The 23,840-nt window shown below is 45.6% G+C and overlaps 1 protein-coding gene and 1 pseudogene across 3 annotated transcripts; both read left to right on the top strand.

The window, feature by feature from the left end:
* Positions 1-3,754, top strand: LOC123142985 (transcription termination factor MTERF15, mitochondrial). Of its 3 annotated transcripts, none has more exons than XR_006470661.1 (3): positions 1-1,376; positions 2,097-2,208; positions 3,108-3,754. XR_006470661.1 is itself a non-coding variant. In XM_044561724.1 (1 exon), the coding sequence occupies exon 1, from the start codon at positions 147-149 to the stop codon at positions 1,302-1,304; it is 1,158 nt and encodes a 385-aa protein (XP_044417659.1). In that variant the 5' UTR covers positions 1-146; the 3' UTR covers positions 1,305-1,507. The 3 variants fall into 3 exon arrangements, 1 of the variants encoding a protein (XP_044417659.1); XR_006470662.1 differs by having other exon boundaries at positions 3,140-3,753; XM_044561724.1 differs by lacking the exons at positions 2,097-2,208; positions 3,108-3,754 and having other exon boundaries at positions 1-1,507.
* Positions 3,755-11,745: 7,991 nt separating this feature from the next.
* Positions 11,746-13,424, top strand: LOC123141335 (death-inducer obliterator 1-like; annotated as a pseudogene).
* Positions 13,425-23,840: the final 10,416 nt, after the last annotated feature.

Raw genomic sequence — 23,840 nt, 5'->3', positions numbered from 1 at the left:
TCCCTCTAGTGTCCAGTGTTAGCCCAGCCCAGCCCACTGTGAGAGAGACTGACGTGCCACGCAAATCTTCAGGAGACCCATCCTCCTAGCCTCACACCATCATTCCCCATCTCCTCGCCGCCGGCGCCGGCGCCGCCGCCTGCGCCATGCTCCGCCTCCGCAGCTGCGTCGTCACCCACCTCCTCTCCTCTCGCACCGCCTCCCCACTCCTCTCTCTCCAGCGCCTCCTCTCCACCGCCGCCGCGCCCGCCGTTTCCCCAAACCCTAGCTTCGCCGTCGAGGACTACCTCGTCTCCACCTGCGGGCTGACCCGAGCCAAGGCGCTCAAGGCCTCCGCGAAGCTCTCCCACCTCAAGTCCCCCGCCAAGCCCGACGCCGTCCTCGCCTTCCTCGCCGGCCTCGGCCTCTCCGGCGCCGACGTCGCCGCGGTCGTCGCCAAAGACCCGCTCTTCCTCTGCGCCGGCGTGGAGGGAAACCTGGGCCCCGCCGTCGCGGGGCTCACCGGCCTCGGCCTCTCGCGCTCTGAGGTCGCGCGCCTCGTCTCGCTCTCCCCCGACCGATTCCGCCGCAAGAACGTCGTCCCCAAGGCGCACTACTACCTGTCCCTCTTAGGGTCCTCCGAGGACCTCCTCTTGGCGGCCAGGCGCGGCTTGTTCCTTTTCTCGGTCGACCTCGACATTGTGGTGAAGCCCAATGTCGCGGCGCTGCGGGAGTGCGGGCTAGGTGCTCGTGATATTGCCAAGCTGCTCATCCAAATGCCGAGGATCGTCACGGCCAGCCCAGGGCGCGTCCTGGCAATGGTTGCGTGTGCCGAAGGCATAGGCGTGCCCCGTGGCTCGGGGATGTTCAGGCACGCGCTGCAGACTGTCGCATGCTTCAGCGAGGACAAGATTGCCGCCAAAGTGGAACAGTTAAAGAAGACATTGCGGTGGTCGGATGCCGATGTCGGCATTGCTCTGTGCAAGTGGCCCGCTGTGCTGAGGTGGTCCAAGGACATGCTGCAGCGCAAGTCCGAGTTCCTCATCTCTAAGGTGGGGTTGGAACCGGCGTACATTGCTCACCGGCCCATAATGCTCAGTCTTAGCCTCGAGGGCCGGCTCAAGCCTCGGTACTATGTTATGAGGTTTCTTCAGGAAAATGGATTGCTAAGTCATGGCAGAGACTACTATGCTATGGTCTTGGTCGGCGAGAAGGTATTTGTGGAGAGGTTCATACGCCCCCACAAGCAAGCTGCGCCACTCATTGCTGAAGACTATGCAGCCGCTTGCATAGGGGAGGTGCCTGCTAGATTCAGATTTACGTGAACCAAGAACAGGCTATGAAAAATTGGTAGCTGCGTGTGCAACAACTGAATTTCCACTCGTCGCATTAAGCTGGTAATTCATGATTAGGTGTTCATTTCATTGTCGTTTTTTGTTTTATCATATGCCAGTTGGTTAGTACTGAAATTGCAGTTCACCATTCAGTGTTTTGATTATGCTTAGAAAATATATTTCTATTCGATGTATGTTTATTTTATGCCACCATCAGCGGGGTGGAACCGGCATACACAGCTCATCAGCGGGTAATGCACCATTACAGCCTAGAGGGCCTGCTCCGATGCTGATTCTGTGTTGTAAATTTCTTAAGGCAAATGGATCGCTAGGTCACGGCCGAGCTACTATAACAGAATAATAGTGAGGGAGAAAGTATTTGTTGATAGCCTTACAAGAAGGCCGCCTCACCCTGCTGAATTCTATGCTGCCGCTTGCAGAAGTAATTGTGCACTAGATTCAGATTTGCCTGATAAAAGGAACAGTATATTAAATTTCAAAAGTAATCACTGAGTTATTTTTCTCCCGACTAAAAGTTTGATTTCTTAACATGGTGGCATACTGTTGGAATATTGGTATTCATTATAGAAAGTAAGGGATGTTGATATCTTGGTTATTACTTCCATAGCTTGGCCTGCCTTTGTGTTTGAGCCCTCTAGCACAAACGGAAGCTGTCGAATGAATTAGAGCAATTCTCAACTATCGATTCATCTGTTGTCCTGTCAAAAAATCAATTTAACAAGTGAATATATTGTGCATAGTTTATACTTGTTGTCTTAATAGGTTGCCATCAAAGATCAGACCATAGTGGTGAGAATAACTGGCCTCCCTATGTGGCAGAAGACTATGAGTAGCAGAGGTTGGTTTTGTTGGTGACGGTCCTAATTGTTACCAGGTAAAAGCGAGTTGTAATATTCTGCACATCACTTATACTTCCATTTTGTTTGTTTACCTCATTGGGTTTGGTTGGTGTGCTTTATGCTTTTATTTGGATTGTGTATCTACTGTATGTTAGGCGGCGTTGTGGTGTCGACTATGGAGAGTGACAAAATGCTTTACTGCTGAGGACTGTTTCCGACTTAAATGTTTGTAATTGGTGGCTGCTTCAGTACTACAGTAGAACCCTGTAGTTGATATGTTGAATTGTAGACATATGTACTAGTTTGATCATATGGTGATCACAGTAATGCACATGCATTATGCTATTATTATAATCGATCCCACCAAAACAAAATGTTGTCTGTAGAGAATTTGGTGTCCCACTTCTCGGCTAAATGATAGAAAATGCTGCTCGTTATGTGGTTGTTCTAAGTAATCTCAGTTAGACAATGATATTCTTAAATTTTTTAACTCATTGTTGTGAACGATTTCACTATGTAATCTAATATATCTGATTATGCTTCTACGCTAGATACTCCAATTTTACAGCCCCGTGCATAGTTTTGTTGGCTGGGAATAGTTTTCATGTATTCCACATAACACAGTCCTAGTTTTATGTTCATGCTATCTCTGCAATGTCATGTTGTGCATGGCCGTATGAATAATAGTTTCTGTTACCACTAATTTGCTTCAAGTATCTTAGATGCCATCTGCACATTATATTCAGACAGGCTCTTTAAGTATTTCCCCCCCTTCTGGTATCCAATGTGTATTATCTTCGTGATCAGACACGCTAATATATACACCCTTTATAAGTATTGTTCGTTCAGAGCTAACGGTATCTCTGTGCTTTTTGTACACGTGTCAGCTAATGCCTTGATCGAATTGGTTTTTTAACTTCAAACTGTATTGAAGGTCCTGGTGGCCTATTGTCAAATGAATTTCAGATAGCCTTCATTCGAAATATGCTGCATGGTGATGGGAGGGTTGCTGGTTCGTGACAATTTTCTTTGTCAGATAGTGGTGTTAACAGAGCCTGCTGATAGTTGACCGACAACAATTCAGTGAAGGTCAGGGCTTCAACTCAGTTATAGACTTATAGGACGACCTTGTCATTGTATGATGTGTGCTTCTTTGATAGCTTGTGGTTTCCTCTTAGTTAGATACAATTTTGTCGATGAAGCCGATTTTCGTGAGCCTAATCCTGACTTTCAATCGAAGCATGTCTTGTTGTAGTTTGGATTTGCCTCACACTCACAGTATTTGAGATATGTCTTTTTCTGAAGTTTTACAAATGTATACTGTTCCTCTTGTGTGCCGAGCGGCGACAGGGAGCGAATTGTGATCTCTTGATGAAACTTGACTAGTGGTCCCATCAAAGCCACGGGAAGCGCGTACCCACCCTGCTCCCCCCGCACGTACTCAATGGCTGGCCCGTGTCTAGGGCGGGGAGCCCCTTGTGTTTTTTGTTCTTATTTTTTTCTGGTTTCAGCTTTAAAAAAAATCGGGATTCCTGAAAAAGTTGCAAAATTGTTGAATTGTTCATGAGTTCAAAGATTGTTCATGATTTGAAAAATGTTCAGGAAATGATAAATGCTCACAGATTCAAAAAATGTTCGCAATTCCAAAAATAATGTTCGGCTATTCAGTTTTTTACATTTTCAAAAAATGTTCATGAATTTCTAGAAAAATGTTCACAATATTTAAAAAATGTTCTAGATTTTTTTAAAAATATTCCCAACTTTTAAAAAATGTTCACCAAATCCATAAAAAAATCAAAAACTGTTCACGTTTTCCAGAAAATCTACACAATTTCTAGGAATGTTCTTGAATATGAATTTTTTTTCACGAATTTAGAAAATGTTTAAGATTTCAAAAAAGTTCACAATTTCAAGAAATGTCAATGATTTTGGAAAGATGTTCATTTTTTCCAGAAATGTTCACGAATTTCAAAAAACTGTTCATCAATTCAAAAAAAATGTTCGCAGATTTGTAAAAAATGTTTGGCAATTTGAAAAATATTCCACTTTCGAAAAATGTTCACAATTTGAGAAAAATTGTTCGCAAATTTGATACATGACCAAAAAAAAAAGAAATAGGAAAGGAGAAAAAAATAAAAACAGAACATTAAAAGATTTTGTCAAATTAAAAAAACCAAGAATAAAAAAGAAAACAGAAAAGAAGAAAAGAAAACAGAAAAGGGAACAAAAAAGAAAAAGAAAGAAAAAACGAAAGAAAACCAGAAAAAACCCGGTTCAACGAAGGTCCTAGAACCTTCCCAAAACCGGTTGGCGGGTGAAACCTGAAATGGTCCGGCCCATTGAAACATCAGCGCGCCAGGGTCATGAACTGAGCTCATGACTTTGTTTTGGATATCATGCTATCACGGAATGTAATATAGCCCGCTATGTATGGACATGGTACCTATGTATCTATTTTCTTATGCTTCAAAGGTTTTATTATCAGTATTTTAATCACTCTTAGTTGCATATAGTTTGAATACTTGGTTCGCTCGCTTTTTGCGCCAGGGGCGCAAAACGTAATAGCATCGTGATGGATTGTCAACAGACCAACACCAGTTGCACCGCTCATTTCAGAATACTTGCGTTTAGGATATCAACCACAATTGTATCCACCGTACGGAAAGCCAGATCATTACGTTCTCATCTACATCTCCTACTTACTCACTACTAAATTCACTTCTAACTAGCTTTTTGCGCCATCGGCGCAACCGGGTCATAATGTTTTTGTGCCATGTGTGATGCGCTCCACAGTGGTATGCGCTACGTCGCTTCACAGCAACCTACACGCTATATAGGAGCTGAGGTTAATTCTACATGGTATTTCTAATAACCTCTGCTCTTTTTTATGGTTTTCTCTTTTTACTTTTACCATTACCATGTTGGTGTTATATACGGAACACTAGCTTGGGAGCACATGAGGACGTGTATGTGTTAATAGGCTATGTTATTTGTAGTTTCATATGTATGATAATATAGAGCGCTTCATGTGTTACCATTTTTATCTGATGGTAATGTAGTACTCCCTTCGTCCCAAATTAAGTGTCTTTTATTTAGTACAAGTATTATGTTACTCTATTTGTCTCTCTTTTTTAATTGTTTGTCACACCATTTTTTTTTATCTATGTGGTTATTACCTACGTTACTCTAAAGGCATTCTCTATCCCCCGCCGCCGCTCGAGGACGTTGCCGGTGAAGCCTTGCAAGTTGGAAGAACCAAGGACGGCGGCTACGAGGCACTTTTGTTGAGCTCGGTTCTAATCGTTCGTCATCCTCTTCTGGTCATGGGCGTTGGGGCCTTCAAAGTCGACGACACCACCGCTATTGGTCGTCTCCAACGTGCCGCCGCCCTTCCCCATTGCCATCCACTCTTTTTGGTCGTCTCGTGTTGATCCAGGGCCGTGGCTACCATCGTCGCTCCTTGGTCATCTTAAGTGGGGACTGGCCATCCGGCCACCGGATCCCACCATCGGATACAGCTGTCCTGCTGCCGGGTACGACTGTTCCCCCTTCGGTCTTGTGCTCCCGGATCCCCTTGGTTGTTTGCCGGTCGAGTTAGCCTTCCTGTCGCTGGATCCAATCACCCCCTCACGGGATCTGTTGCTCCCACCCACTCCGCTATTGCTCGCTCGGGGATCATCATCACCATTTTGGCCGTTCAACCACCTATCGAAGGCTCATCTTTTGTCGGTGGTGGTGTTGGTCGTTGGTTGTAGGTTGATTTCTGCCTCATCTTTTGTCGGTGGTGGTGTTGGTCGTCGGTTGCAAGTTGTTTTCTACCACGGGGTGAATCTTGCAGTGCGTCCTTGCTAAGGTAGTCTTACCCACATAATCTAGAGATACCAATAAAAGCATATCCTACAATGGGGTATTTCTTAGTCTCCCGAAAAATGCTTTCATCTTGCTTTATATATAAAGCACCCCGGCCAAACGATATACTATAAGGTAGTGATGAAGGCATCATATTATAAGAAGATCAAATAAACAACCGGGTAACAAAAATTGAACCACAAAGAAAGATCGCCCGAGAGCACTAAAAACGACATAGTTATGAAGCCGAGCACAAGCATAGGAGAAACCGCACCTGAGATCCATGATGACAACCCCAAGAGGGTAACATTGCAAAAGCGTCGCCGCAGTTGAGTCCAGATGGATGGACAAGGGTTTCATTTTGAGCCATGGCACGAAGAAGAGAACCACAATGGTGCTCTCACTAGGGAAATGATACTGGAAGGCACCGCCATCATCGGCACCAAAGCATAGAGTTTTTCCTCGGTAACTTGCCCATACTAGTGTACCACGACGAGGCACCTTGACCATCCATGAGCACGTCAATCCTCCTCCAAATCCAGATCTGGGAGCCACCACTGCCGGCCGCTAGAACAACCCGTCACCACATCCTTCGCTGCCCACACGGGCAAGGAACGTGACCACCGCCACCACTACGAGACTCGCCCATAGAGTAAAATGGTAATCCCGCCACCCGAAGCCGCCTCCTCGACATCCCAATCCGCACCCCTCACCAATGCGATAAACGCAAGGCCACTGTCCACCACAGGAGAAGCACCCCCCCCACCATCATGCTCCTCTCCACCTTGACTTGGACGGAGGAAGCTAGAAGATGGGTTATCCCGACTCCCCAGCGACCAACCATCTGACGTCACATAGAAAAGGCCCACCCTCACGTAAGGGAGAATAGCCTGTGCATCGGCGACCAGCCCACCCCACCAAACCACCAGTCGACGGTGTTGGCATCAGGTTCTATAATGGTAGGAATGTAGGTATTCGGGTCGACTAGACACCCCTCGTACCAAGGAGGAAGAGGGAAATGAATTTGTCTTTATTGTGTCCAAATTCTCTATCCACCCAAACAAAATAAATGCAATTCAGTTTTGACACATATACTTTTTCCTGTAAATATTTGAAGCTTGAAACATATTAACTTGGACAAATTTCAGAAAAAAATTACTACATTCTTTTCCGTGGTATAAAATTCAGGAAAGTGATAGCAGAAGACCAAACGAATCTCACTGCAGACAACACACACCTTCACATTGTAACCCACCGTCGGAAAGCTAACCAGCGCGCCGCCGTGCCCCCCCGCTCCGATTTCGCTGATGCATCCTCACCCACCTCCTTTTTCCCCATCCGACTCTCCCATCTCCTCTCTCCACCGGCTCCTCTCAACCTATTCCGGCAAGCTCCACCTTCGCTGTCGAGGGCTACCTTGTCGACGCCTGCAGCATCACCCGGGCCCAGGCACTCAATGACTCCACCAAGCAAAAATGCTAGACATACAAAGATTTACATGCTTTTTCCATCTAACAACCAATCACAAACCTCCCCCCTCCCCCCTGATTTTTTGGGGGGTGGGCTGTCCCGCTCACCTATTGGCCAATCAAGACTAACCCACCCTGCAAAAGGCTGTAAATTGTTTGTACGTATAGCATAGTTGCTCCACCAAGACTCCCACCTCAAGTTCTCGTCTAATCCGGACGTCGTCCTCGCCTTCCTCGGCCTCTCTGGCGCAGATGTCGTCGCCCTCGTCGCCAAGGACCCGCATTTCCTTTGTGCCGGTGTGGAAAGAACTCTGGCCCTGTCGTCGTCGGTCTCACTGGCCTTGGTCTATCCCCTTCTGATATCGCGAGCCTCATCTCGCTGGTCCTGGGACAATTTCGCAAGAAAAAGTGGCCGAGCCGAACCAAATGGGTTGACCGGTTGGGTGCCCTTCCCAAAAATACACAGACACGGATCTAAACGGACTAAACCGAACAAAACCTGCGTGTGTTTTGGGTCTCTGCGTTGAAGTTGGGCAAAGGCAAAAAAAGAAAAAGAAAAGGAAAGCGGTGGGTGGGCCCCAAACGCCAGCGGCGTCCAAGAAAAGGGAAGGAAAGCGGTCAAACAGCAGAAATATCGGGTTGTGGGGAATCGTTTATTAAAATAGTAAGCTTGCACGTGCAACGCACGTCTCGATCAATACTCTTTTCAGTGATATACACCTATTACAAATCACATGAATTTAAAGATCAAGCAAAATACTCATGAAACTTTAAAATAATAGCTACCATATACGACTCGCTATGATCATGTCAGTTGGTTTACAATGAGAAGTAGTGCCCAGAGGATTAGGTCCATGGAGCACATATGGTCCAATAATGCTCGCGAAACAAACTACAAGCAGAAAATAAACGTAATTTGAATGAATAAAAAATTGGTAAATGATATACAACCACAAATAAAGGGAGCATACATATGGAGAAAATGGAACATAATGTAGTGGACAATAATGCCCAACCATGTTATGACATTTTTAGAGTAACTTCGAACTTGCTTGTTAGATATCATCTATTCCAAGTCAATAATGCTTAAAATACATTGAAAAGGGGATGTAAAAGCCAAGCAATACAATTTGCTATTGCTCTACTAAAAAAATCAATTGTGCAACACTATCTTGTCTCCATTGAAATATCTTCACCAAGATTATGTTATCTGCTTCCTCTTCATCCAGATTCATACTGAATTTAAATTGCTCATTTGTTGACACTCAACATAGGAGATCAATAATACCCTGACAGTAAATCAATAAAGAGAAAAGCCACTTCACAAGCATGTCTCATATTGCCGTATATAATAGGAAAGGGGGTGTAAAAACCAAGCAGTACACTTTTGGTATTGCTCTACTAAAAAAATATCAATTGTGCAACACTATCTTGTCTCCATTGAAATATCTTCACCAAAATTATGTTATCTGCCTGCTCTTCATCCAGATTCATACTGAATTTAAATTGCTCATTTGTCGACACTCAACATAGGAGATCAATAATACCTTGCAATAAAACACTAAAGAGAAAAGCCACTTCACAAGCATGTCTTATATTGCCATATATAATAGTACTTACTGCCCATGTAAGAAAATGACAACAACAAAAAACAACCAGGATTCTATTCATTATATGACATGGTACCATACTTTCCAAGGTAATTCATTAGCTAATGAGCTGAAACTATAGATAGTGATTGAAATAAGATGTGCCCAGTACAGCAACCCAAGTACCCATGTAGCAATATTGACAACCAACAAAAAATGGTTACTAAAACCTGACAAATAAGGTAAATGTTCTTCAAGAATATTTAAATCACATACCGGCACCATTCCATTGAAGTAACTTTGGTCAACATCAATTTCCAAGTATATAACGCTCCAAGCCTAAAGAAAAAAGAAACGCATATGGACATACCTGAATGATGGGTGCACGATAGTTGGTTAAATAAGTCAACCATTTCTGCCCAATAAAAAAATCATGACAATCTGCACTTATACAAATTAGACATAGAAGAAACACACCTGATTTGTTTTCCTCATATGAAACTGGGGCCCATCAAAGAAATATAATAGTTCTATCTAGTTTTCCATAGTTACTTTGTATAGCTATTGTTTTTGGCACATGGCAACCTTGATGAGTAAGTGAAGAAACATTTTTATATGTCTGATACAGTAGAAAATATAACTTGAGGTTATGTGCATTTCTTGACTCTCCTATATGTGCTATAAATCTTCATTGTCCCCCACTATGTCTCAAAAGTAGAAGCAGCCTCGAGTAAATGTCAACCTTCATTTGTTGTTACAAACAAAATAGAGACATAGCTCAAATATATTAAGTTAAATACCAATGTAAGAGACATCGCCCAGACTACAATGCATAATAAAGAGCTTGTCATCAAAGATAAGCATGTGATGGAAGCAGCAAAAAATTATATTGATGATCCTTCACCTTTTAAATTGCCTTACTCATACATTGCATCAGGAGTCCCGTGCAAGAACTCAACGAATTCAGACTTAGCTTTCAGATTAGTATAACGAAGGAAGTCATCCAGAACCTCGACTTGTAATTAATCAGCACCCGCCACATTGTATCATTTATTGAAGAAATGGAATGTGCCTCTAGGGGCACACTGGATACCAGGTGCCCATTAGTTTTGATCTGAACAGGAAGTATCGTTGGGTTGCATAAGATTACAGAAAGTAATTAAGGTAAAACCTTTATTGTACTTTCTGAATCCTTTATACTCACATCTCCTGAAAGGATACTACCCAACGACGATTGAGTTGCAGTCCCATTTACATTTTGAGGATGACACCGTTGGATGAAAGAGAAATATAAAGATTATTTTGTTTCCTTACTGAAATTAATGAGAACTGTAAAGTTGAAATTGCAAGCGGTCTCAGCTATACAGCCACATAATACTGCAAAACTTCGCTATCATAACAGTAAGAAGAACAGAAGTGTGGTGTGCATGTGAAAAGCGGACGACTGATCCATGGAGGATGTGGCTGGCGGCGGTTTACACCCACGCTCATCCATAGAAATCAGAGATGACACCAGCAGTAATCGGGTCATGGTGTCCACTGATACTATGCAAAATCATAGTGCGTACGTCAATGGGTCTGTTAGCCGCGTATTGCTGTCTGCGTGCAGCAAACAAATAATTTAACTGAAAATGTGATTAGGCCGAAACACAATTTACGCTCTCTAAAATTTTCGAGGGAAGAAATCACCTGAGATTTGGGGACAAAAGAAATTTTCAACATAGACAAGTTAAATTAGACCTAGAAACTAAAAAAAACACTTGCATCATCTCAAGAACAGGGGATGGAGAAGTGAGAGCGAGAGTGCTGCACAGGACGCACAGAGGACGATCACCTCACCTCGCCTCGCCTCGCGTCGGCAATGTTCTGAGAGGAGTCTGGTTGAGCCACTCGATGCCAGTCCAATCGATGAAGTCGACCAGATCCACCTGTCAGCGCGGCACCGATGCGGAGGCGACGGCCGCAGTAGGGGTGGCCGTGGTAGTAGAACATCGACAGTAATGGTGGGCTTACATGCCGGCGCCGACGTGAGGCGAGGTGGTGCGGGGCGGAGACGGCGGCTCTGGTGTGAGGCGAGGCAGCAAGGCGGCTGGGAGGTAGGCTGGGGCGGCAAGGTGGTGGTGTGGGATGGCCCGGAGGCGGGCAGAGGCGACGCCGGTGCGAGGTGCTGCGGACTTGGCGGCGTGCGGAGAGGAGTGTTGGGAAGGGAGGTTGTGGCGCAGGAGGAAGGCTCCCTTCCCAGCGCTTTAATCGTGGTGATCGTGGGTGGATGACAGATATTTCGATGGCGCCATTTTTCTCGATGTGAGGAGAGAAAGAAGGATCTGGGAGGCACGATTCAGATGGAATCGGCCCGAAAATTAGGGAGCTGCGAGCGGAATCGAGGGCGCGGTTGTTTCCCTCGTGCGGGGGTGGGAATGGCAGAGTTTTCGTTCGAACATGTTCTCTTGTTTAATAGTAGTGTAGATGTAAACCCAAGCGGCAATTTTGCCCACGCCGCCCTCCAATCCTCGAAGAGTGCAGGAACCCTAGCGCGGGACTCGGCTCCGCTCCGCCATCGCCGCCCTCCGGCCTCCGCCCCCACCCCGTCCACACCGAGGTGAGCTCTTTGCCTTGTAGTTGGTTGGTAACTTGGTATGGCAGAAGCAGAACCCTACCTAGTTAACTCCCTTAAGCCATGGATTGGCCTCCCGTCTCGTCTCACCTGTTGGCGCGTGCGTGCGCGTGTCTGGGTTGTGTTTGCAGCGGCGCGATGGAGCTCACGAAGCAGGGCCGGCCGCCATTGCCTCCGCGGCCACGGAGAAGCTCCGTGCCCGTGTCCATGACCCAGTAGCCAGAGCGGGCGTCGCCGCCGGCCAAGGCCAATCCGCAGATGCTCGAGTCCCTGAGATCGAAACTCAGGGAGGCTCTGGCCGCTGCCTTGAGTATCATGGATTCTGGGCAGCAATCTTCTGCAAACGCGGGTTCAGCTAGCGAGTACAGGATTCGTAAGGCCCAAAGCTTAGCATCCAAAATTGAAGAGGAGCTGTTCAAATTGTTCGGAGGGGTCAGCAGGAAGTACAAGGAGAAAGGCGCGTCGCTCGTGTTTAATCTGGAAGGCGAACACAATCCCGTGCTGAGGGAAATGGTTTTGTCCGAACAAATATCACCTAAATGGTTGTGCGCAATGACTATTGGAGAGCTTGTAAAGATGTTTCGTCTTAAGATACAAGTGGATGATAGAGGCTTGGTGAGGAAAACACACAAGGGAGAATTTCTAGTTGAGGCGGAAGAAACTGACGAAGATGTTTTTCGGGTACCAGCTGGGCCTCGGGGTGATTCACTTCCATCAGAACCTATTATCGCACTTCAAACCAAATCTTCTGATGATGAAACAGCAAGTGCACAATGGAGGGAGACCATCAAGGAATTGGACGACAGCACTGTGCAAGACGATGAAGTTGTTGGGACATGGAAGAGCAGCACATCAAGTGATTTAGAATATCTAGCAGGTGGGATAAATGATCTTGTGCTGCAACCAAGGTATGATGTCTTGAATGGGCCAGAGATCGTCTCGTTCTCTGATTTCCTGCGGATTGTTGCTTCAGAACCACATTCTAAACATCGGCCCATTGGTCCCCCGCTGCAAGATAATCGTAATAGTAACAAAGCTGAGAAAGTCAACTCAGCAAATTTCCCCATAACTATGGACATGGCTGCTGTATCAGAACCACCCATAAACAAACCAGCTTCAGTTTTGGATCCAGTTGAAGAACCAAAGGGAGATGTGTTAGCCAAATCCTCCCCACAAATGGTGGATGCTGAAGAACCACGTGCTGTTAATGGCTTGACTCCTGAATCTTCTATGCAGTGTAAGGTAACTCCTAATGTTGCATTGACACATGACAGTATATGGGAGGCAACAATTCAACATAAGTCTTCGCGCGCAAATATTGTTGCTCTCTTCAAAAGGTTTGTTTCATTAACCTTGCTTATAGTAATTGTACGCAATTAAATTTTGGTAAGAGAGATACACAATTAACTACAAGATGTACTTCATTTGTAATTTCTATATGCATTTTTAACAAACAACACACCATTTCATTACGTACGTAGAGCATCACATAAAGTTTTGGCAGCATTCTTAATTCATTGTTATGTTGCTTCCGTTTTGCAGCGGTGAAAAACCATGTACACGTGAGTGGCACCGCTTTCTTGAGATTGAGGAACCAGTGAGGCTCAGTGCTCTGAAAGAATTTCTTATAGAGCTTCCTAAATCCAGGAACCATACTATAATGGTAACTATTATTTCTGTGTGTGGTTTCATATATACTATTCTAGTTTAGTGCATCTGTTGCTTATTAAAATTGGCAACTTGACTATATTCTTTGTATTAGTGACATACACATCCTTGCACTTGTTTCCTTGCAAACAATTATGTCTATCGCTTTGACTAGAGAATAATTGATCGTAAGAACCCAGTGGAAGCATGTGCTCCTAAGTTTGCTTTGTTGTGGTTAAATCATAGCTACATAAGCACTAAGTTGAAAAATAATAAATCCCAGAGATTCCATCTGATGTAAGCCCGTGCTACTTGCAATTTACCGAATATCTGAAATGCCACGGCAAAACAGACACCTCCTTATTTTATCACCACATCTTGAAACTGTACCGTTTTTGTTAAGATCGTGGACAGCGACAAATGCCCAACTTTAGTTTATTATCATGTGATCAATGTATTATAGATAGACTATGTCATTTCTTAGAGATAGAGTTTATTATTTTTATGTATGGATTAGACTCTACCACCTTGGACTCCGAGTCGTATGTTTTTTTAATTACTTTATCATAGCTAGTTATACAAGCTATGCTTTGTATCATAAAATCATAATGAAGCGATAATAATGATCTATTGTGGTCTCCACAAGTCATATCCCATATCAATAGTCTCTCATCTCCAGCCAGACAAGTTGTCTTGGTAATCCTCTCAGCAATACCCCTCAGGAATATGACCGGGCAAATGCGGCGCACAGGATGGCTGGGCGGCATGCCTTGTAAGGGATGAGGAGAGACTGTATTAGAGAGACGACTTAGGGCTTAGGGGGAGAAATGCAGATAACCCACATTGCTTGACTACAGAAGCAATAACACTCTATAATGCACGTACCTAATTTGCTATAAATATTAACTCGCTGATGGCACAATGATAAGCAAACTTGGATATTTCCCTGTCGTACTTTTATATAATACCCATCTCGTTGTGTGGCGAGGGCCCCATCCCCTAAACCCTTGAAGCTGGTACCACTGTCCTACATGTAATTCCTTCATCGTTCAACCCCGTTGCTGCAATATAGTTGTCGGCTAGACCTTTTTGCTCGCCCTCCTCATCATTCTTCCAAGCCTTGCCATCGCTATGCTTCAGCCTCGTCTCATCGCCTCTCTCTCATTATGAGGTCCTGCCTCTTGGCCCAAGCTGCCAAGAGACCTTCCTCGTGCTGCCACCTGCTGGGGTGTGTCGCTGCATTGCCAAGTAATGATACTAGTCTGCCATTGCATGGAGAAGATCTCTCGAAACAGACTTTCGCTCCGCTTTATAAATAAAGCCACAACCGAAAAAAGTACACGGCTGATTGATGCAAGTTAAGGGGTATCCTTCTTACAAAGCCGATCCTAGGATAATCGGATCACGCAGAATGCACGCGACTACAAAACTGAAAGATCATAAAGGAAGAAATGATAACAACGCCACACTACGCCCTAGTACACCTACGCTCCCCAACAACGCCCCGGGGAGGGAAAACGACGCAAAGTGTCGCTGCTGCCAAGTCCAAAAGGTTTTCACCCGGAGCCCAGACATGGAGAGGAGCACCACAACGACGTCTTCAAGAAGAAAGCGGCCATCGCGAGCATCACCGTCATCGGCAACAAAGCACAAAGTTTTCACTCGGTCGCTCCTCAGTGTCGGTAGGCCACCTGGGCAAGTGGGACGAGCACAGATCATCAAATCCGGAACGGTGCACCTCAACAACTGGAGCCCGCCCGGGCCACCCACCGCTAACTCGCTCATCGCCCACATGGCCAAGAGACGTAGCCGTCACCGCAGCCATGGAGCCCGCTGGAGAACTCATCATGCGACCACCTTCCAGGGCGGCTGCCCCGGCCTCCAAGCCACGAGACAACGCCAACTGCCCGCTTCACAATGCCCAAACCGTGACAGGTAAAGTCCGGCATCTATCATTGAGCCAGGGTCAGCACCACCACCGTAGGGGCACCCACGCCTGCAGTCCCCTCCAATCCTGGTGAACCGAGGGCGACATAGCCTAGTGACTGCCGATGACCATCATTGAGAATAGCTCAGACGACTCCAAGCCGCAACCTGAGACACTGGTCTGGCAGTCAGCACACTGTTGTCCCGTCCACCACATCCATGGATCGACACCGATGCTACAACAAAAAGATGACTCCCCAACCAAGCCACAGGCATCCACCTTGGCTTAACCGATGGTGACCCGAAGCCGAGAAGCCCCGACTCTAAGGCGACACTGTGCCGGACGCTCAGGGAGCACCCAACCTCGGGCATGAGGACCATGTCAAATGCCATACCCGGCGGCCAGTCCGTGTCGCCGGCCCACTGACAAAGAAACCGGATGAGGTGAGAGCCGCCCCATCAAGAGGGGGGCCGCTCATGGTGGCTAGCAACTCCGGCCGCCGAGCAGTCGTGCCAACACCAGCCTCACCTCCCCATGCCAAGATCCGCCACCACCAGTCCAAGCCACGGCCACCGCCCACCTCCCACTACCCCGCCTCCACGCCGGCGGGAAGGACCACTGAAATCCACCGCTTTGAATAGTCGCGCCAGTTGCCCCATGGACACATGACCACGCCACTTCCAACCCAAGCCGTGGGGTCATGCAAGGCACCCCCGTCGCAAGCCACCCCTCATCAGGTGCCAGACGAGCTCCACCCTCCGCCCTGCGCCACCTATCAGCGCCGCGGCGACAGATCCGATCGGATCTGGCCGGAGACGAGTAGGCTTGCTGCCACCTGCACCCTAGAACACCAGATCCAGGGAGGGAGTTCACCGGCACCCTGATGCACCACGCCCAACGAAGCCCTCCACACACCACCACAAGCCAGCAGCACTGCCGCCGAACCACGAAGCCATGTCATTGCGCCCCCCGTTAGCGTTGTGCCGCTGCCGAAGCACGAAGCCCCGCACCGCTGCCACCTGAGCAGGGGAAGAAGGAACCCCGCCGCCGCCAGCACTAAACAGGCTTTGCTCGGTGGTGCGAACGGGCGACGGCGAGGGAGGAAGACGGAGGGAGGGGGTCGCCGGCCTGCGGCGCCCTAGGGATCCCCCCCCCCCCCCCCCCCCCGTTCGGCCCGCGGGGATGATGCGGGAGGGAGAGGAGTGGGCCGGGCTTGAGAAACAAGGACAACTGCTTCCTGCATGGAGAACATAGGGATGGTTAGGAAGGGATCAGCTGACTGGTGGCCCAGTTGTGGCGTATGAAATATGTTGCCATGTGTACTGCCTAGTGGAACTGGAATCTGTATGCTTGTATTGACATCCAATTTTTTTTTGTGAATTTGAATATTCCCTCTGATCCATATTAAGTGTCACTGATTTAGTATAAAGTTGTACTAAATCAGCGACATTTAATATGGATCGAAGGGAGTAATAAATAAACTACTCCCTCCGTCCCATAATATAAGAGTGTTTTTGACACTGCATATTATGGGATGTAGTGTCAAAAACGCTCTTATATTATGGGACGGAGGGAGTACTATCTAGACTTTTAGTTGATTGCCATGTGCACATTGTACTGAATTCAGATGTTGAATATTTTGAATCATATGTGCAATTTCTCGCCTTTCTGGCTTTCTTGAGTTTTAGTCCTGAAAATATTGTTTTCTTACATTGATTATCTGTCACTTGTTTTATAGGTAACTGAGTTATGGAAGAAGGGCTCTCCTGAGAGTGGTCGACATCATCTCTTAAAGGTTCCTCCCTTCTATCCTAAAAACACTGTTCTCTAGTATTTGCCCTTGAGTCAAAGCTTAGCACGGCAACCGGTCGAGCTCCTGATTTGCTAACCATCTATTATTCTTCTGCAGATTATTGACTCGTATACCGCCGATGAGACAGTAGGAATAGTGAAGCCAGCTCAAGGGATCACATTGTACCTATGTCCTTCTCAAGGGAAGGCAGCTCAGATACTTGCTGACCACCTGCCAAAGGAACACTTGGGTAGTTTAACCGTGCCTGGAACATCTATCATCGGAGTCATCGTGTGGTGAAGGTCCCATGCCTCATCTATGGCGCAGAATATTAATCCATAACCACATTCTACAGGTCAGCCCATTGGTGCCCTTCTGCAAGATGATCGTAATAGTAACAAAGTAGACAAAGCGAACTCAGCAAATTTACCCAAAACTATGAACATGGCTGCTGTATCAGAATTCCAAATTCATTCTGAGGATGTGCCATCTCAACAAAGTTATTGTGAATCCAAGTTAGAATCACCCATGAACAAACCAGCTTCAGTTCTGGATCCAGTTGAAGAACCAAAGGGAGATGTGTTAGCCAAATCCTCCCCTCAAATGGTGGATGCTGAAGAATCACGTACTGTTAATGGCTTGACTACTGAATCTGCTATGCAGTGTAAGATAACTCCTGATGTTTCATTGACGCGTGACAGTATATGGGAGGCAACAATTCAGCATGAGTCTTCGCGCACAAATATTGTTGTTATCTTTAAAAGGTTTGTTTCATTAACCTTACTTATAGTAATTGTATGCAATAATTAATTTTTGTTAGATAGATCCACGATTAACTACAAGACGTACTTCCATTTGTAATTTCTATATTTATTTTAAACAAACAACACACCAGTTCATTACATACGTAGAGCATCACACAAAGTTTTGGCAGCATTCTTAATTCATTGTTACGTTGCTTCTCTTTTGCAGCGGTGAAAAACCATCTACACATCAGTGGCACCGCTTTCTTAGGATCGAGGGACGAGTCAGGCTTCTCTTAAAGAATTTCTTATAGAGCTTCCCAAATCCAGGAGCCGTACTATATTGGTAATTATTATTTCTGTGTGTGATTTCATATAGGGAAAGTAGTGGCTGCACCCACCTTCGGTGCATCCACGCAAGAAAACATAGCAAGAAATTTCAAAAAATTATGAAACTTTGTAGGAATGATCATCAACAAATGTTATGGGGGTTTGCAAAGTTTGGTGGTCAAAAAACATTCGAGGAGGTCTCAACCAAAAAGACAAAATTACAAAGTCTGCTCAAACAGTGCACTTACATTTTGACTAATTTTCAGTGAATTTGTCTTTTTTGTCGAGACCTCCTCGAATGTTTTTTGACCACCAGCAAGCGGTCATAACATTTGTTCCTAATTGTTCACACAAAGTTTCAGAACTTTTTGAAATGTTTTGCTATGTTTTCTTGCGTGGGTGCACCGACCTGGGGTGTAGAACAGCCACTCTCTTTCATATATACTATTCTAGTTTAGTGCCTCCATTGCTTATTAAAATTGGCAACTTGACTATTCTTTCTATTACTGACATATACACATCCTTGCACTTGTTTCCTTGCAGACAATTATGTCTATCACTTTGACAGGATAATAATTGATCATAAGAACCCAGTGGAAACATGTGCTCTTAAGTGTGCTTTGTTGTGATTAAATCATAGCTACATAAGCACTAGATTGAAAAATACTAAAATCCCAGAGATTCCACCTGATGTAAGCTGAAATGCCATGGCAAAACAGACCCTCCTTATTTTATCACCACTTCTTGAAATTGTATCATTTTTGTTAGGACCGTGGACAGCGACAAATGCCCAACGACTTTAGTTATTATCATGTGATCAATTTATTATAGACATACTATGCCATTTCTTAGAGATAGAGTTTGTTATTTTTATGTACTCCCTCCGTCCGGAAACACTTGTTGGAGAAATGGATGTATCTAGATGTATTTTAGTTATAGATACATTCACTTTTATTCATTATTCCGACAAGTATTTGTGGATGGAGGGAGTATATATTAGACTTTACTACCTTAGACTCTGAGTCGTAAGTTTGCTTTTTTCCAAATTACTTTATCATAGCCAGTTATACAAGCTAAGCTTTGTATCATAAATTCATAATGAAGTGATAATAATTATCTCCTGTGGTCTGCACAAGTCATCTCCCATATCAATATTCTCTCATCTTCACCCAGTCGAGCTGACCTGGTAATCCTCTCAGCAATACCCCTCGGAAATATGACCGGGCAAATGCTGCATATAGGATGGCTGGGCGGCATGCCTTGTAACGGATGAGGAGAGACTGTATTAGAGAGACGGCTTAGGGCTTAGGGAGAGAAGGACAGATAATTCACATTGCTTGACTATGGAAACAATAACACGATAATCCAGGTATCTAATTTTCTGTAAATATTAACTCGCTTATAGCACAATGATAAGCAAACTTGGGTATTTCCCTGTTGTACTTTTATATAATACCCATCTCGTTGTGTAGTGAAGGCCCCATGCCCGAAACCCTAAACCCTTGAAGCTGGTACCACCTCCCTACATGTAATTCCTTCATCGTTCAACCCCCTTGCTGCAATACAGTTGTCGCCTATATCTTGTTGCCCGCCCTCCTCATCATTCTTCAAAGCCTTGCCATCGCTATGCTTCAGCCTCGTCTCATCGCCTCTCTCTCGTTATGAGGTCCTGCCTCTTGGCATTCAAGCTGCCAAGAGACCTTCCTTGTGCTGCCACTTGCTGGAGTTCATCGCTGCATTTCCAGGTTATGATCCTAGTCTGCCATTGCATGGAGAAGATAGGGATAGTTAGGTAGTGATCAGCTGACTGGTGGCCCAGTTGTGGCGTATGAATTGTGTTGCCTTATGTACTGCATTATGGAACTGGAATCATTATGCTTGTATTGACATCCAAATTTTAGTGTGAATTTGAATACCCCCTCCGATCCATATTAAGTGTCACTGATTTAGTATAAAGTTGTACTGAATCAGCGACATTAATATAGATCGGAGGGAGTAACAAATAAACTACTATCTAGACTTTAAGTAGGTTGCCACGTGCACATTGTACTGAATTCAGACGTTGAATATTTTGAATAATCTGTGCCTATTTCGCGCCTTTCTGGCTTTCTTGATTTTTGGTCTAGTAAATATTCTTTTCTTACATTGAGTATCTGTCACTTGTTTTACAGGTAACCGAGTTGCGTTGGAAGGAGGGCTCTCTTGAGAGTGGTCGACATCATCTCTTAAAGGTTCCTCCCTACTATCCTAAAATCACTGTTCTCTAGTATTTTCTCTTGAGTCAAAGCTTAGCATTGCAACCGGTCAAGCTCCTGATTTGCTAACCATCTATTCTTCTGCAGACTATTGACTCGTACACCGCCAATGAGACAGTAGGGCTGGTGAAGCCAGCTCAAGGGATCACGTTGTACCTATGTCCTTCTCAAGGGAAGGCAGCTCAGGTACTTGCTGACCACCTGCCAAAGGAGCACTTGCGTAGTTTAACCGTGTCTAGAACATCAATCATTGGAGTCGTCGTGTGGCAAAGGCCCCATGCCTCATCTAGGGTACCCAGCTGGCAAGATTTCTCAAAGAGGCAGGCCACGATTTCCAGCAGTTCGCCCATGATTTCCAAGCCATCATCTCGCTCTTCCAATGCTTCTTATCAGGAAGTTCTAGCCGCTGACGTTCCCCCGGGTGTAGGTTCTCGTGTTGTTAGGCACCAGGATGGTCTACCTGCTGAATACAATTTGGTTAGCGTCTCAAACTCAGCTGCCGATGTGACAAGGACACAGTCCTACAAGAGCCATCAGCTTCCAGTGCACACTTCCAATGACACAAGGATAGAAGAAATTATTCGCAAGTATGACAAGACACATTCTCAAGGTAATCTCCAGCAGGAGCGGATTCAACAACCACACTACCCTTATCAACAGTATCATCAGCAGCTGCAGCACCATTCAATGCGTCAGTATCACATGGCACGGAATTCACACAGCCCACTGGCATACACGCAGCACCAGAATACTGCCATGCCTGTGCGTGGACGGCCCCTGATTTACGGGCACCCCATGCAGCCTGCTCAGCAATCCTACTCTGGTGTGCCCGACGATGGCAGTCAAACCCATGTCACCCGGGCATGGTATCTACAGTAGTATTGTGCGATCTGTTTGTCATAGATCGCTCGAACCTTAGAGGTAGGTCCCGGCAAGGAAGTGGTCAACTTAGCTAGTATGCTTCTAGTCGTATATTTGTCGCAGGTCGCTTGAACTATATCTATCTTTTGTGTATGTCCGATGCTATGCTATGCTATATCGTCTATGTGTTACAATTTGGTACTGTGTTCATCTATGTTGCATTCGGTTGCATGGATTTGATGGTTTCGATATGAGCAGCGCGGCTGTGGACGTGGGCAAACAAGGGATGGACGGGTGATGTGAGGAAGAAATCGGAGAGATTATAGTGAGGTTGGTCATTCGTGTGTCCGTGTAACTGGGAGGTCTGGCTGGCAGAATTTTTGCGGCCATGGATTTGCTAGTCCTGTTTATTGTTGAACATCTCACTCATTGTGCTTTATACTTCTACTAGTGAACTTTTTTAATAGATTTGATATTTCGCAAAAAAATAGGCCAAGCCGAAACAAATGGGTTGGCCAGTTGGGCATTACTTCCTAGATATGCGCAAGCGGCCTCCAAGGAAGGCGGTCAAGCTCATCGGTGGGTATTGCACCATTACAGCTTGGAGCGCCGGCTTAGATGCTGATTCAGTGTTGTAAAGTTTCTTAGGGCAAATGGATCGCTAGGTCACGGCTGAGCAACTATAGCTGAATAATGGTGAGGGAAAAGGTATTTGTTGATAACCTTACAAAGAAGCTGCCTCACCCTGCTGAATGCTATGCTGGCGCTTGCAGAAGGCAATTGTGCTCTAGATTCAGATTTGCTTGATAAAAGTAATCAGTGAGTTCTTTTTCCGAAAATCCATAAAAAATCAAAACAAATACTAGAAAAATTCAAAAAATTCCAATTTTATTTTGTGTGGTAGACAATTTGATGCGTGAGGTCCTCCCCAATTATCACATCATTTGGACATCTGAGGAGCTCTCAGCAAAAAAGACAAACCTCCTCAGATGTCCAAATGACTTGAAATTTGGAGCGGGCCTCAAAATTTTCTACGGCACAAAAAAATTGGAATTTTTTGAATTTGTTTTCAATTTTTTACGAATTTTTTTCTAAACCGGGTGCAGATGAGCCTGGGCACCAAAACGCCCTACTCTTCTTTTTCTCCCTACTAAGGGCATTTCTAACAGTTCCCCTATCCGCCGTCAGAGAAGAAGAAATTCGATTTTCCTCTAACACGCACCTAGCCGATCCTCAATAGCTATTAGCAGAATAGCAGAGGATAAATTATCCTCCGGCCCCTATCCCACCCCTATTTTACTCCACCGCTTCGGTTCGAAGAAAAATTCATGGCCTCTCTCGAAACTCCTCACCCCCCACTACCTTGCTGCCCCGGCGCCTGATTCCGACCGGCTCCGCTGCCCCCGTCGTCCCCAAGCCGCCACTGTCTCGGCTGGGAGTCGTCCCCAAGCTGCCGCCATGCCATATCTGCCTCGTCACCGCACGCCTCGCAAATGCGGCCGGCGTGCTGGGATGCTCCCGAGCGGATGGCGGCGCAGGGCCGTAGCGCTATGATGGGCTAAACGCCAATGCGCACGTGTCCAAGGAGAACCCGACTCGATATGATTTGGTAGTGGCGTCGCTTGGTGCATCGGTCCTGGATAACGCCGTTCCAGTCATTGAGGCCCCCGCGGCCTTCCACATCTTGATGCGCTACGCTCTACTGGGACCGGGACTGTGTCGTCGGCGCCTTCTTGTCGACCCTCCACACATGGCCATGGAGGAGGAAGATAGCGTCGAGGGTGAAGAGCGTTAGCATCGGTGCGGCGCGGCCTTGGGCAGCGGCACGGCGAGGTCCTTGACGCTGCTGGTGCCCTCCCATCGAACACCCCGACCAACAGGACAACGGCGATGAGAAGACCGGTGACTTCAGGCGTGTCCGACGTGCTCACTAGCCGTGCCGGCTTGGTCACCATCGTCGCGGGGGCGCATAGCAGGTGTTCGACGAAATGCATGAGCCAAAAGTAAGTTTTAGTCTGTTATATATAGGGGACCGGCTAGGTTCGACAAAAACTTAGGGGAGTAAATTTACTCCACTAAGGGTTTACTCCACCGGATACTTCACTATTTTAGGGACGGGCCCACTTCAATTCATATCAAAAGATTTCGTATATATAGTGTACACTCCTTCCGTCCGCGAATAAGTGTACTTTAACCTTTTGCTTTAAGTCAAAATTTGAAAATTTTGACCAATTTTATACAAAAGAATAGTAGCATATATAACATCGAATTGGTATATTATGAAAGTACATGTCAAAACGAATCTACTTACACGAATTTAGTGCCATAAATGCCGCTATTTTTTTCTATAAAGTTGGTCAAAGTTTAGGACAAAAATTAGATATACACTTATTCACGGATGGAGGGAGTATTAACGTACATGTATGAAAAAAGAAAAAAACTGAAACAAAAAGTTTTTTCTTTTGGAGAAACAACTTTTTTTAGGTGGAAAGCTAGATTTTATTGCTCAAATTCCACATATAGTGGGATACAAAACGGATCATGCGGTTGGATCAACCATAAATGTCTCCTCTGATTTAAAGATAGAGAAA

Source organism: Triticum aestivum, chromosome 6D (assembly GCF_018294505.1).
Source record: "Triticum aestivum cultivar Chinese Spring chromosome 6D, IWGSC CS RefSeq v2.1, whole genome shotgun sequence".
Lineage (NCBI taxonomy): Eukaryota > Viridiplantae > Streptophyta > Magnoliopsida > Poales > Poaceae > Triticum > Triticum aestivum.
This window is presented reverse-complemented; position numbering and strand designations above follow the sequence as displayed.